General features: G+C 40.0%; 1 protein-coding gene across 4 annotated transcripts in view; it reads right to left on the bottom strand.

Moving 5' to 3' along the window:
- Nucleotides 1–13,964, bottom strand: part of PFKFB4 (6-phosphofructo-2-kinase/fructose-2,6-biphosphatase 4) — a 74,516-nt gene that overhangs the window by 31,190 nt on the left and 29,362 nt on the right. For all 4 annotated transcript variants that reach the window (XM_031961160.1, XM_031961156.1, XM_031961148.1 and 1 more), the window contains exons 2-4: nucleotides 8,763–8,879; nucleotides 7,193–7,289; nucleotides 580–646 (exon numbers count right to left, since the gene is read on the bottom strand). In XM_031961160.1, the coding sequence (XP_031817020.1) occupies nucleotides 580–646; nucleotides 7,193–7,289; nucleotides 8,763–8,879 (281 nt within the window). The remainder of the gene's footprint in view (nucleotides 1–579; nucleotides 647–7,192; nucleotides 7,290–8,762; nucleotides 8,880–13,964) is intronic.

Genomic DNA, 13,964 nt, shown 5'->3' with positions numbered 1-13,964 from the left:
CCTATGAGGTGCTACAATAGCTCCTTCAGACTCAGGGCTGATGAAATTCTATCATTTGTTGGAGTCCAAACTCTTAACCCCGAGAATGGTATAGTTCAACTCTAAGAATATGTTTCTCTGAAGTTTCCTACTTATAACTCAGAAGCAGGAACGTAGCTTTCACAGAAAAAAGCCTCACTTCCCACAGGAGTTTTGGGATTTGGAACCGTAAAGAAGGGAAAAACAGATGAATTCCCCATCTGGACAGTGACTTGCTTCCCATCTCTTTCCTTTCCAGGCAGAGAAGGTCCAGCTTGCCTCTTGCTCTGGGTGATACGTCATCACAGCAGAGGGACAGACAAGTCCATGGGAAGCTTTGCCTCAAGGATTACCTGTGCATCAAAGGCCAACACATACCCCACACATAAACATGTTTTTTATACAAAGGCATTCAACTCTTTTCTTGCATTCAAGGGCAAGAGACTATGACCTTGAGAAGGTCCAGAAAATGTGGGTGCTCCCGCTAGGTGTGTCTATGTGGAGCATGAGCACAATATGCTGCTCTGTATGCTGTGGAGGGGTGTGGGACTTCACACTCACCGCTACATGACCACCCTCTTCACTGAGGAACCGCCTGACATCTCGGAGGGCTGCCTCCGCACACTGTCTGGGAAAAAGAAAACACCAGTAAATATTCTAAGTTTGGATCTACATTAAGAAAAAATTAAAACTTTATACCAATAAAAATGGTTCCTTCAATAATTTAAACATTATAATTAAGGTAAATTTTAATTTTTTTCAATAGATTTTACTGAAATTCACCTGAGCAAATAATCTGGAAAACATTTACTAAGAGTCTTGTATACGTGAGCTATTGTGCCAAAGATTGAGGTTACAAAGACGAAATTAAAGTATTTCTTGCTCTCAAGAAGCTTATATCTTTCCAAGGAGACAAGTACATATAGCCATAATAAAGCTAGATTGCCAAAACAAACAGGGTAATTGCTGGGGAAGGGAGCAGGGATGAGACGAGCAGGAGATGATACTTCACAAATGTTTTGAAGAAAAGGAGAGACCCTTACAGAGGTAAAGAGAAAAGAATATCCTAGAAATGGGGGACAATGAGAGCAAAAGCAGAATATGAAGTATATGATGGAAAGAAAAAGCAGAAAATAAATATGATGAAGAAACAAAAGGTATCATCAATCCCTTTTCCTGTAAAAAAAAAATCTTTAATTCATCTCTCTGTATGTACATACATATATACATATATATTTTTCACCTATACTTTGAGAATTATATTTGATATAGACATCTAAGACCATGTGTTTTATTACTGAGTTTTTTTATCTTGTCTTTTTTTTTTTTAAAAGGTATTTTTATTGACCCCTTCAGTTCCTGCAGTAGACACAGAAGAAAGGTTCAGAATACTTCAGAATAGATCAGGAAGTGCTAAGTTCTTAAAAAGGAACTAACATTAAGTAACATTGGCCAATGGGCCCAGGAGCTGTCAAAATAGCCAATCTTACCCAATGTTACAATATAAAGCTTGCTGTAAGATCAGATATTCATAGATAAGGTGGACAGTGATCTGTCATAAGAAGTGGAAAAGAAAATAATTTTGGTGACTGAAAAGAAATATAGAAAAATAAGAGCTAAAGAGATTTGATTCTTAACAATCAGTACCAGACCCTTTAGTATGTAATTTTATTTAAGTTCAGCCAGCTATTCTTCATGTTTAAATTTAAAATAAGATTGTCTTCTAGACCAGTGGTCTCCAAATATTTGTTTTACTATTCTCAATATGTCCAATTTACTTTACCTATAAATCATATGCAAGTTATTGCTGTTCAGTCGTTTTTCAGTTGTTTCCTATACTTATAAGACTCCATTTGAGATTTTCTTGGCAAAAATACTGGAATAGTTTTGCCATTTCCTTATACAGCTCATTTTCCAGATGAGAAAATGAAGGCAAACAGTTAAATAACTTGCCCAAGGTCACCCCAGACATAGTAAATGTCTGAAGATAGATTAGAATTCAGGTCTTCATAACTCCAAATGAGTTAGAGAAGGAAATGGCAAACTATTCCAATATTTTTGCCACTGAGTAAGAGTTTAACCTTCTTGGGAAATGTCTGAAACCAGATTTGAACACAGGGAGATGTAATACTGTGTAAATTATTAAGTACATTATAAAATTTACATACAAAAAAGAAACGTTTGAAAAAAATGAAATGACATTTGAATCTAGATCATTAGGGAGTCAATAGAGTTTGCTGACAACTGTGTAGAAAATGGACTGGATAGAGGAGACTTCAAGGGCAGAGATCCCAATCAAGAGGCTGTTACTGTTTGTCCTAGAAGTAGGGAAAGTGATGTCATGATTTGCAAATGAACTGGATTTAAGAGAGGTCAGGAAGAATTAGGAGGTTACAGTGACCCAGAAGTAGTGTGAATCAGTGGCCAGAAGAACAGTGGGGCCATAGGACCAACAAGTATGGGAAAACAAGAAGATAGGGAGGAAGGAACTGGGGTAAGGAAAGATAGAATAATGAAATTTCAGATCAGTTGCAACTTATCAGTGTCTACTTATCTGCTGCAATTCACTCTGCAGACTCCAGGATGAATAAATTGGGGAAGAAAAATGTTGGAATTTGGCCACTGGTATTTGTGCTACATGTTATGAGAGCCCAGGAAGTAGTTTTTGCCCTAAGGGGCTGATCCCCGATTTAGAATGGGAATTAATAAGAGGGAAGCAGGGGATACTTGGGGATAAAATGAGATTACACTGGAGACAAGTCTCATGACTGGTGACCAAGGCAAGTGGGGTGGGATCCAACTTTTCACCCTCAAAATGTGAGATTACATATCCTGGGGCTCTGGCCCTTTCTTTTTTAAGCGAAATTGGCTAACTTTTTGGACCACCCTTCTAGAAAATGCTTCTGGACAATTGTCAATATTAAATAATTGTTTACTAAAATTATATTATCCTTGTTTTTAGGCAAAAAGTCACTTAGGCCTGGATGAGTTATGTTTATATGATTTGAACTTATGGTTTTTGTTTCTGTACACACTAAGGATGCTAGATGAAAATGTTAGGGATTTTAATTGGTCTTTGAATGTCATATACATCTAAAAATATCTTTTATCAAAGGACAATGACCCGTCTTTTAAAAGCCCTGTCTCCTTATAAGTTTGTTTCCAAGGTTATCTTGATTTCTTTTATCTTAACAGAGCATTTGATACTAGTTAAACTGGCTTTTCTAAGTTTTGAAAAATGGAATATCTCCAGAAGCTTTCTCATCTTTCAGTTTTTGTCCACTTTAAATTTCCTCCTCTTTCAACTTTAGAAATACATATGAGGATTAGTAACATTAAAAAGCTACACTGTTCCTTTAAGTTTTATTGTGATCTTTCTTTATAAATATTCTGTTGCTTTTTACTCTTTTCATCACTATCAGCCTGGGCTCATCTTTGGTTTCCATAACTTTCTCTAATGTGTCTTCCACTTTCCACTTTGTAATATTCCTTCTACTCTTGCTCAGGTGTAGAAGCATATCTTTATTTTTGATAAGATACACATTTTTGGATATGATCAAACAGGGATTTCCTTTGTCTGACCAGTCATATTTGTTACAAGGGTTTTATTTTTATTTCTTTCACTTGGGAGGAAGAATAGTGAGAGGAACAGAAAATCTAAATGCTTATTAATTGAAAAAATAAAATAAAATTCTTGGCTAAAACATTGATCCTGCTGGATCTGTTTTTTCCAGGATAAGGAAACCAAGCACTCTCCTTTCTATCACCTAAATCACTGCTCAGATAATGTGACCTCCCTTTGCTGTAATATGCTTGTCTCCAGACAGCTTACTTTCACGACAATTAAGGACTGGTTCAGAGGCCATTTGTTCAAGTTCTCAAGGAGTATTTCTGCCCAAACTGTCTGATGATCTCAGAACTTTATCTGATGTCTCCCTGTCTTTCATGGAACCATATTTTACTCCTATTGACATTCATCATTGCTGAAGATGAGACTTCTTGTTCTAAAATAACTTGTGAAGTCTTTTGACAGCCACCGAGAAGAGAATCAGTCCCTTAAAATCAGGTTCTGATTCCTATTTGGCCACTACTATTGATTCCCAGTTTCTTCCTCTGTAAAATGAGAAAAACTTTTGGCTACACACATATAAACATGTATATGCACACACACTAAGGAAATGACAGCACTCTGGGGTCTTCTGAGAAAGGAAGCTAATATCTTGTTATACTTTTCTTCAAAGGACAGCTCCTTTCCCATTCTTCCAATTTATTTACATCAAAGTTTTATCAGGAAGGCCTATGTTCTCCCAGAAATGGAAGGAATGGATCTTAGAGTCAACAAGTCAATTCACCAAATTTTTATGAAGCACCTACTATATGCACTGGGATAGAAATAAAGGTGAAAAACAGGGCTATAATGGGAGAGACAATATACAAATAACTATGAATAAACTATACATGTAAGGGATAAATTGGTCAGAGAGAAGGGACTAAGATAAAGAAGGCTTGAAAAAAGCAGGAATCCAGATGAGCTAAGAAGGAAATCTAGAAAGCCTAGAAAGACAAAGCTAAGGAGGAAGATGGTCTCAGTCTTGGGAGAGTCGTCTAAGCATGACAGTGCCAAGAATGTAACATTTTGAAAGAATGGCCCAAAGAGGGCCACCTGACAATGACTTGGGTTGGTTCTGACAAAGGCTTTCTCTTACCCAAAGCCCATGGCACCACTGTCAAGAAAAGTCTACCAGCCAAGGCCTCTGTCCTAGCCACAGCTCTTACCAGAAGCCATGGGGAAGCCAGCAAGCTCTGCTCTGAGATACCTTCAAAACAGAAAGCGATAAACATCTAGCCCGCCATTCAGAGATAGCTCTCTGGGAATGTAAATGAGAACATAGGCCACCAATACCTGAAGGGCCCACTAAACTGGGCTGATCCGATCAACACTAACTTTAAGAAAGTATGGGAATGAGGGTGGGAATGGAGAAACCTGTGACATACAAAGCTTGGACCTCATAGAAGATAGAGAAGTTAACACTGTTTAGGCAATGTGTCTGCTTGAATCAATACTGGTGAACATCAAGCGGGCCCATCCTTTGCAAAGTTCTTGTGGTAATATGTAGGAAAATGCTGGAGCAAACACCCACTTGGAATTCTGGGGAGCTGGGCAACTGGGCAACAGCTCTTTGGGTAACCTGAGTCAGTCTATCTTCTGAGTCCCCTTTGTCTTCTCTCTATGATTGACTTTAGCTCCTGGCCCCCTGGGAAAGACAGTCAGGAATGCATATAACTTTCCCCAAGAATATGTATGTGGGTCCATGGTCAAATTATATGTTCTTCTAGAGCACAAGCATATATGCTATGATAAGATCACCATCTCCCTAATACAGATGTTTTCTTCTTACCTATAACATGGGGAAATTTTACAATACTTCTCCAGGAAGAGAATGGCCCCAATTTTGCTAATGTAACTCCCTGATCACCTGGAGATAAAAATAAGTACCAGACATGTGGAATCTTGACATCTCAGACTTGGTAGGTGTCTAAGACCATGCAAGTCTATATACCCTGATGACCTGTTGACAAGATGCATTTCCCCATGGAGATGAAGGGGGTTCTAGGTGTGGAGAAGCTAAGTGTCACTATATTCTTGTTGCATATCCTTGCTGAGTAGTAAGTGTTCAGTGCTTTAAGAGTGCCTCATTTTATCTCCAAACTGAACCTGATCTGAATGCTGGAGTTAGAGCTGCACCTCCTACACACATATAGATTTAAATATTTATTCATTCAAACCATCAGGCAATTTCCCAAGAATTCAGCTCACTTTCTTCCTCTTGTTTAATTCTGACCCTAACTCACTGTCCATATAAAATGTCTGCTCCAAACACTGGAAAAGGAAAAGAGCAGACTATCCTGCCCTGAAGAATTGTTACCTAATTTCCCAGAATCTCATTTGGCTATTCACAGGCTATTTTCCCACACATACCTTCAGGACATTCTAAAAGGGACGGACCAGTTTGATATTTATCCTTTGTGGATGAACCAACATTATGGGCTGTCCATCCAACAATGTATCATAGTTATTTTTCAATCACTTGGGTTTCCATGTGAAAATTAAATCAAATGATTTTAAGTGATTATGGTTCTCATTTAGAAGGCTCCTGTAATGTGGTGGAATCAGCAACAACATCATCTGCAAATAGAAGCATCTGAAGACTTCACTATCTATAGTAAGAAGTCTTCTATATCATATCATGAAACAGTTTTTTACAATCTTGTTAAACAAGTGGAAATTTATAAAATAAAGTACAAATGATTACAAGGGAAATCAATTATATAAGAGTAATTATCAAAATACCTTTTAAAAAAAAAATCACCAAGTTCATGAACCCCAAGTTAAGTTGTTGTTCAGTCATTTCAATTGTGTCCAGTTCTGCATGACCCCATTTGGGGCTTTCGTAGCTTAAAATACTGAAGTGATTTGCCATTTCCTCCTGCACTCATTTTATAGATGAGGAAACTGAGGAAAACAGAGATAAGTCACTTGCCCAGGGTCACACAGTAAGTGTTGAAGCCTGGATCTGAACTCAGGAAGATGAATCAGGAACCCTTGATTACCTAGGTTAAGAACTCCTGATGTAAAGGGAATTTCTTTTTTCACTTTGATAATATATAATACATAATACATAAGGTGGTAATTTTTGCTAGAAGATAAAAAAAAAATTATAGTTAATAAATAAAAAGCACAGTGGAACCTTGTATTCTCCACACCTTTTGGCCAACTGTGTGATAGTAGATGATGTGACCTATTGTTTGTGAAAGCCTGCTGGTTCCCTTTTCAAACCTTCAGCAAGGATGCCCTGGCTGTACAGATAGATTATTTTCATAAAAATGTTAATGACGCCAAGCTCCTCACATTTTTAATTACAACATTCTTTTGTTGGTGATGTTATATAGCTTTGAGTCATGCAATACCATGGTCTTCAAAGAATTAAAATTAAAGGTCACAAAAGGGCAATGCTCAGGCTAAATGAGCAGAGTAGGGAAGAAATAGGAATCCCTCTTTAATTAACACTAAATCAAAGGTTAATTTTAAGAGTCTTCATATCAAGTCCAGTCTTGTCTCCTCTTTCTTGGTCTTCCACTAGGAAAAAAACAATACAACGAGTCTTCAACTTACTTTCTGATTTTCAAGCCTTCTTCATTGTCTGGAAGAAAGAACTCAAAGGATCTATATGTCTTCACCAGGTCTCGACGATACTGGCCAACATTAAATTCTGAGATGAAAAAAAAAAAAAAGGCATTAAAAACAGTAGGGCAAGTGGGAAGTCCAACACTTCTAAGAACAGCACTTATCTCGATGGCAGAGGATCTGCCCCCTAATCAGTCAGTATCCAGGCTGCCTGCTTTGGGATCACCACAGAAGGTGTCTATAAGGGTCCTTCATATTTGAGAAGGATGGCTCTGCTTATTCCCTTGTAAAGAACAAGAGGCCATGCTCCTACTGATCCACTCACCCCGAATCATCAGAGAGACTTCTCCATGAACCAGAAACATGCATGGCCTATATGCCAGGGATCAGGACAAGCGTAGTCCAAATTTTATACTTTGCCTCTCATCCCTGACATCCTTCAGTGTCCTCAACTCTATAATTCACTCAGAACAACTGATGATTCACAGACAAGGCCATCTGGCTTGAGACATTTCTTAAGGAAGAGCAAAGTCTCCCTGTACTACCAAATGCCAAAACCACCTTTCTAGACTCAGAAGGTCACATGATAGTCAGGGTGCTTCAATTCCACCCAATCTCTTGGAAGTCTTCCCTTAGACCCAAGGAATTCTCTTCCCACGTGTCCAACACCACCACCATTGTCTGGTCAAAATGGAAAGTGTGAAGGTACCCCCTTTCCTCCCTCCTGAGGCTTAAAGGGCCTTTTTCTGAAATTCTTTGTTTGAGGGGAGGCTGGAGGGAGAAAGGAAAAGAAAACTTTTATCAGTATATAAAATACTATATCAATGTGGATTAGCCATTAAAGTTACAAACCCAATCTGCATACAAAGATGCGGAACAGGGATTTTAGCTCCCGAATACAGTGATTTCCAATAGATTTGTAAACTAAATTATTCTGATAAAATTGAAAGCTTCCACTAAAGTATTCTTATTATGATTCACTATGTTACGGAGATAAGCCTGGGTTCTCAAAAGTGATGTCCATGAGCCAGTGAACTTAAGTATGGAGAAACTCATGAGAAATCATTAAACAACTCATTTAGGAGGTTTACAGCTCTACAGATAGAGGAAGGAATTCTACCAGTGAACTTGAGCACTTTTCAGAGTACCAAGGCATAGAGTGAAAAATGAGAGATTTCTCCTCAAATTTTTTTTTGGATGAGGTAATTGGGGTTAAGTGACTTGCTCAGGGTCACACAGGTAGGAAGTATTAAGTGTCTGAGGCCAGATTTGAACTCAGCTCCTCCTGACTTTAGGACTAGTGCTCTATCCTAGCTGCCTCCATTACTCCTCAAACTTTAAGATGGTCTCAGAGAACAGTGAGATGTCAGTTTTTAATAGTCTAGTCTTTGTGATGACATAAACCTTGTGACTATTAACCCCTTGGCAAAAATCTAAGCCTGTCAGACTGTCTAGATGAGGAGCTTCTTCCTCCAGAAGCACCAGTAATGAGATGGGGATGCTCTGATAGGGGATGAATCACAAACTGCACATTTATTGAGGCTGCCCTGGCCCTCACCTCTGGTTGGGACACCAATCCAGTTTAAGTAGCGTGTCAGCTTCTTGGAGATATAGGTCTTCCCTCGAGCTGGCAGGCCCACCATAACAATCAGGGTGGGACAATTGGTCACACAGACTGAAAGAGAAAAAGACACAAACATTCAAAATTTCTTCTTGCTACACAAGCCTTGGAGCTACAAACTGGAACAGACTTCTCACACATCCAAAGAAGGTCTGTCTGGAGCTCAGCAACACCCAATGCCCAGTGACCTTTGATGCTGTCTTTTATTAATATTTTATCTTTCTATTTACAGGACCCAGCATAACCTGGGTATATGCTATAAACATAGCATTTGACAAAAGCTTACTGAATTGAATCCCCCATTAGGGAAGTGAGGACTGACCAAGGGGAAAAGTGCTGTCCTCAGAGACACTGCAGAACCAGGCTCAGCCATGTTTCTAGATGTTTTTTTTTTCCTGACAGATAAGAGCTGGAAGGGGGTTCCACTGAGAGGGCCCCAAACTATCCATAAATTAAATCAAAGGGGGAAAAATAACAGAACCTCATCCTGGAAGCCAAGGGTTCGTTCCTTGGTTACCCAGACCCCATTTAGGGCAGCTGAGTAGGAAGCATCACCAGGGGGAGTGGAGTACATTCCCTCATCAATTTCCTCTAACCCTGCCCACCTGGCATCCCAGATCCCATCAAGGCAGTGGGCAACAGCCCCTCGAAAAACCTGGATAAACTCTGACTCGACCCTTGGCTCACCCCATCCCCCCTTGTTGATGCTGCTATTTATGATGGCTGAACCATCAAGATGACTTTCCCATCATAGCTGCCTCCCCGCAGCCCCATTCAGTGTGCCAAACTCTAGAGAGCTGCCTCCAGAAGCCTTTTCTAACTCACTTTTTACCCTAAGCTTTTCAGTTCCCACTTATTCAGGTCTTTTGCCTTGGCCTTGTGGCAGGAGAAAATCTTCCCCTTGGGTCTAAAGGACTAAAACTAGACACCTTCAAGGACTCTTCTTTGACATTGGTGACTTTGAGGAAGCATCTTTTTCAAGGAGGATCCTTCAAAGAGGCTCAGCAGCCTAGCCTGGTTGACCCAGATCTAGTCTTGGTGACCTCCCCAGGTTTCTTTTGATCTTAGGCCAAGGTCTCTTTTTCCCCAGAAGTATGATGCAAAGCAAATAACCATCACTTAGAGGCCAGAAAAGTTGGCCATTAGACTAGGCTTTAATGTTAATTCTTTAAGCACCTAAAGATAAATCTTTTTCCTTCTTAAAATTTGTATTTTTTTAATTTTTTGGTAACCTGCTTGGGCTAGATAAAATAATCTCTCAGGCTTTGATATGTTATGAGCCCAAAGGACATATCTGCTTCCCCTCTGTCTCTGACCAATTCCCTGGGCTGATTTGCCAGCCAAGAGCAGTAGTTGCACCATCACCTTTGGGGGTGGACTGGGGACACTAAGGAGGGCCCTGGCCAGCACTTGCTCCATCATGGGTCAAGGAGAAACACTTGCTCCATCAGAGGCAGAGCACAGACTCTGCAAGAGGCTTGCAGCAACAACAAAAAAGCCACAACTGACTGGGAGGAAGAAAAACAAGTTAAGTAATGAATTGCCTTCTGGGGCCAAATGGTGAAAGCCTTGAACTGGGGGGAGGAGATAAAGACTACTTTCTAAGCACAGTGTTTCAGTCTCAGCTTTTCTGGAAGCAAAAAATAAACTATTCCACAGTTTCCTCAGCCCCCAAATAGTGAATTAACTAACTCCCTCCCCACTCCCACCTCCTACCCCCCAGAACCATTAACAGTGGACATTCACAGAGCACTTTTAAGGCTTGTCAAGCATTTTAAATATGTTCTCTTATGTAATTCTCACACAACATAATGGAGAGAAGATCAGAGTTAGAATTAGAACCTAGGTTCAAATTCTGGCTTTGTAAAGTCTATCTGTGGACCTTGGACAAGTCACAGCCTCTTTGAAATTGTTTCTTCATTTGTAGAATAAGGGAGTTGTCCTTGATGCCTTCTAGGACCCCTTCTAGCTTTGAACTGATGAACAAGCTCTAGAGGTGCTAGTCTGATGTTATCAATAAGGAAACAGATGAGCAGAAAAATTAAGTATTAAGATGAATGGTCTTCTAAACTATACTAGAACATAGTACTCAAACACACATCCCCTTCCCAAGCTGAAATCACAGGGTTTACAACTTGATAGTTTTTTCATACCTGTCATGCCTCTCTCTGAGAGTCTGTTAAACACATTCATACAATACAAGACAGATATTTACTAAGCATTTTAAGTGCAAAGAAGATGTGCAGGACACTGGAAGACATTCAGAGTTTAGATGTTCTATGGAGCTCACTGATGAGCTCCATGGCATCACAAAGATCTTTAATATTCAATATTATTGACACATCTTATAGCCTTGTAAAACATGGCGTTGTATGAGATCTAAGGGGAAAGGCTATTATGGATAGGGATAGAAATGAGGAAAAGATTCCTTGTAGTGTTTTATTATTTCTATTATGTTATAACCAGGCTTTCAAGGATGGGTAAGAATATAACAAGGGCAGAAGAGAAGGCATTTTAGGTACAATGAGGACAAAAGTATGGAAGTATATGAGAATATACAAGGACAATTATGTGGGGGCAGCAGTCATCCAGTTTGGCTGCAGTGTAGTATTAAAAGATAAGCCAAAAAAAGCTAGCTAGGATAGTGTCAGATTGGAGGATCTCAAATGTCAGTCTAAGAATTTTGGGCTTTAGCAGGTAATTGATAGGGAACCCTGTGAGTTTTCTGAGCAAAGGACTGATATGGCCAGATTTCTGCTAAGGAAGATTAGTCTGGCAGCAGGTGAAAGATTAATGGTAGGGAGAAGAATAGAGAAGTAAAGATCTATAAGAAGGGTATTAAAACACTTCTGGCAGGTGGTAATAAGGACCTCTACTATTACTACTACCACCACCACCACAACTAAATTTTGTTGTTCAGTGGTTTTCTTGACAAAGATTCTAGAGTGGCCTCTTAGAATGTCCTATTAGTATGGTTTAGAAGACCAAAGAGAGTTCCTTCTCCAGTCCATTTTACAGATGAGGAAACAGAGACAAATAGGGCTAAGTGACTTATAAGAACTTTTAAGTGTCTGAGGCAGGATTTGACCTCAGGTCTTCCTGACTCCAGGCAGCCACTTAGCCATTAACATTTATATAGCACTTGCCATGTACTAGGCACTGGGCTAAGTGCTTTATAATTATTATCTCATTTGGTCCTCACAACATGAGATGTTTTTACTATGACTATCTCCATTTCCTCCAAGATGAGGAAATTGAGACAGAGGTTAGGGAATTGTGAAGGTTCATGGAACTATTAGTGTCTAAACTAGATTGGAACTGGGTCATCCTGATGCCAACCAAAGTCTGGTGGTTCTATCTCCTACCTCTGTACTGGGGTAGTAGCAATGGGAATCAAGTAGAAGGAGAGCTACAAAAGACATTTCAGGACTAGAAAACAGATTGATAATGAAAGGGGAAGGAGAAGGAAGATAACACCAAGCCTTACAACTCAGGAAGCTAAGAAGTGAGAAGTAGCAGTTTTTGGAGAAAAAGCAAGAGGTCTGGTTTGGGTTGGGTCTGAAGCAGCAGTATAAAGAATAACCGGAGAGAAGGGGGCATATGATTTTTGAGTCATTAGTCAAAGAATAAACTATAAGGGTTGATAGTATTTCGAAGGGAGAGAATGTGGAGAGAGGAAAAAAGGTTGAGGACAGACTCTTGGGGAATATATATCTTAAAGTGGTAAATGGAAGAAACCTTACATCGGGGGTCCTCAAACTTTTTAAATAGGGGGCCAGTTCACTGTCCCTCAGACTGTTGGAGGGCTGGACTATAGTAAAAACAAAAACTTTGTTTTGTGGGCCTTTAAATAAAGAAACTTCATAGCCCTGGGTGAGGGGGATAATCGTCCTCAGCTGCTGCATCTGGCCTGCAGACCAGTTTGAGACCCCTGCAGATGGTCTGGATGATATAGACACCAGATGATGGCAGGCACCAAAAGTTCAGTCATGTGAGGAATTCACAATGGCCATTCTCTCTGGCAGGAGCTGGATTTTTTTAGGGGAAGAGTTACAGATAAAACGAAGGGATACATTGACACCAGGAATGGTAAATATGAAACAGAGTTGGAGAGCATATGAAAAACAAGTTCCTCAGTGAACTCACAATTACTCAATTGAAAGGGAACAGCCCATGAGGCTGGGGCATGCCCTTATCTGGCAGGCTAAATACTGAAAGGGACTTAGTACCCCAAAAGAGTTAGTTAGCAATAAGGAGAAGTGGGGTTGAGAAGCACAGTGGAGTTAGAAAAATACCACATGGCTTGGGGGAGGGGGTAAGGAGAAAGACACCATGAGCCAGAGTGCAGTGGCAGACTGACCCAAAGGAGGGCAGCAGCCATGGGATGGCTCACAAATAGGGAAAATTTAACCTCAGGGAGATGACTAGGATGTGACAAGTCATGGCAAGGTAAGACTTCTCCAGACCACTACAGAGAGTAAATCTCTTTGACATAACTTGGATTTCTGACTGGACAATCTCCCCAGAGGGTGGGACTATGAAACTAAACTGATCTCTAGCAATGCCTTCTCCTCGGAGATCAATTTTTTAGTTTATCTCTGCCCAACACACCACTCAAGACCTCATCATTCCCCACTCTTTAATTTATTAAAGAAATCTTCTGAGGACCCCTAAACAGAAGGGAGTCTATTAGATCAGTGCTGAAATTTTAGGGGCCAAATCCTGGGACACTTCTTAAGTGGCGTCTAGAAACAGAGATAAACTGAAGACAAAGGGTGTCACTTGGGTGGCCCAGGACACATGTGCCAAAGGGTTCAAAAGGACTAACATATTGGGTAGAGAGTATAATAGGCTGAGATCAGACTCTGTTCTAGGCTGACCAAAGAAGTATCCTGTCCAGCACTGCCAGGAGTCCAGAGCAGGGAGAGCACTAAGAGCAGAGTTCTTACCCCTGGGAGGGAATATAATCTCCACTTTCTCTCTGAAGATAGTTTGCCAGGCAGAGTGGAGATAATTATCAATTTTAAGTGCCTTAGCCACAGTTTGGGTGACAAGAAGGCTAATTACTTTGTAAAGAGCTGGGCAGGCCAAAACAAATAGGACCTCATTTAAGAGATTTTGCTGTTCTTGGGCTGGCCT

The sequence above is a fragment of the Sarcophilus harrisii genome, chromosome 1, assembly GCF_902635505.1.
Source record: "Sarcophilus harrisii chromosome 1, mSarHar1.11, whole genome shotgun sequence".
In the NCBI taxonomy this organism is placed as follows: domain Eukaryota; kingdom Metazoa; phylum Chordata; class Mammalia; order Dasyuromorphia; family Dasyuridae; genus Sarcophilus; species Sarcophilus harrisii.
This window is presented reverse-complemented; position numbering and strand designations above follow the sequence as displayed.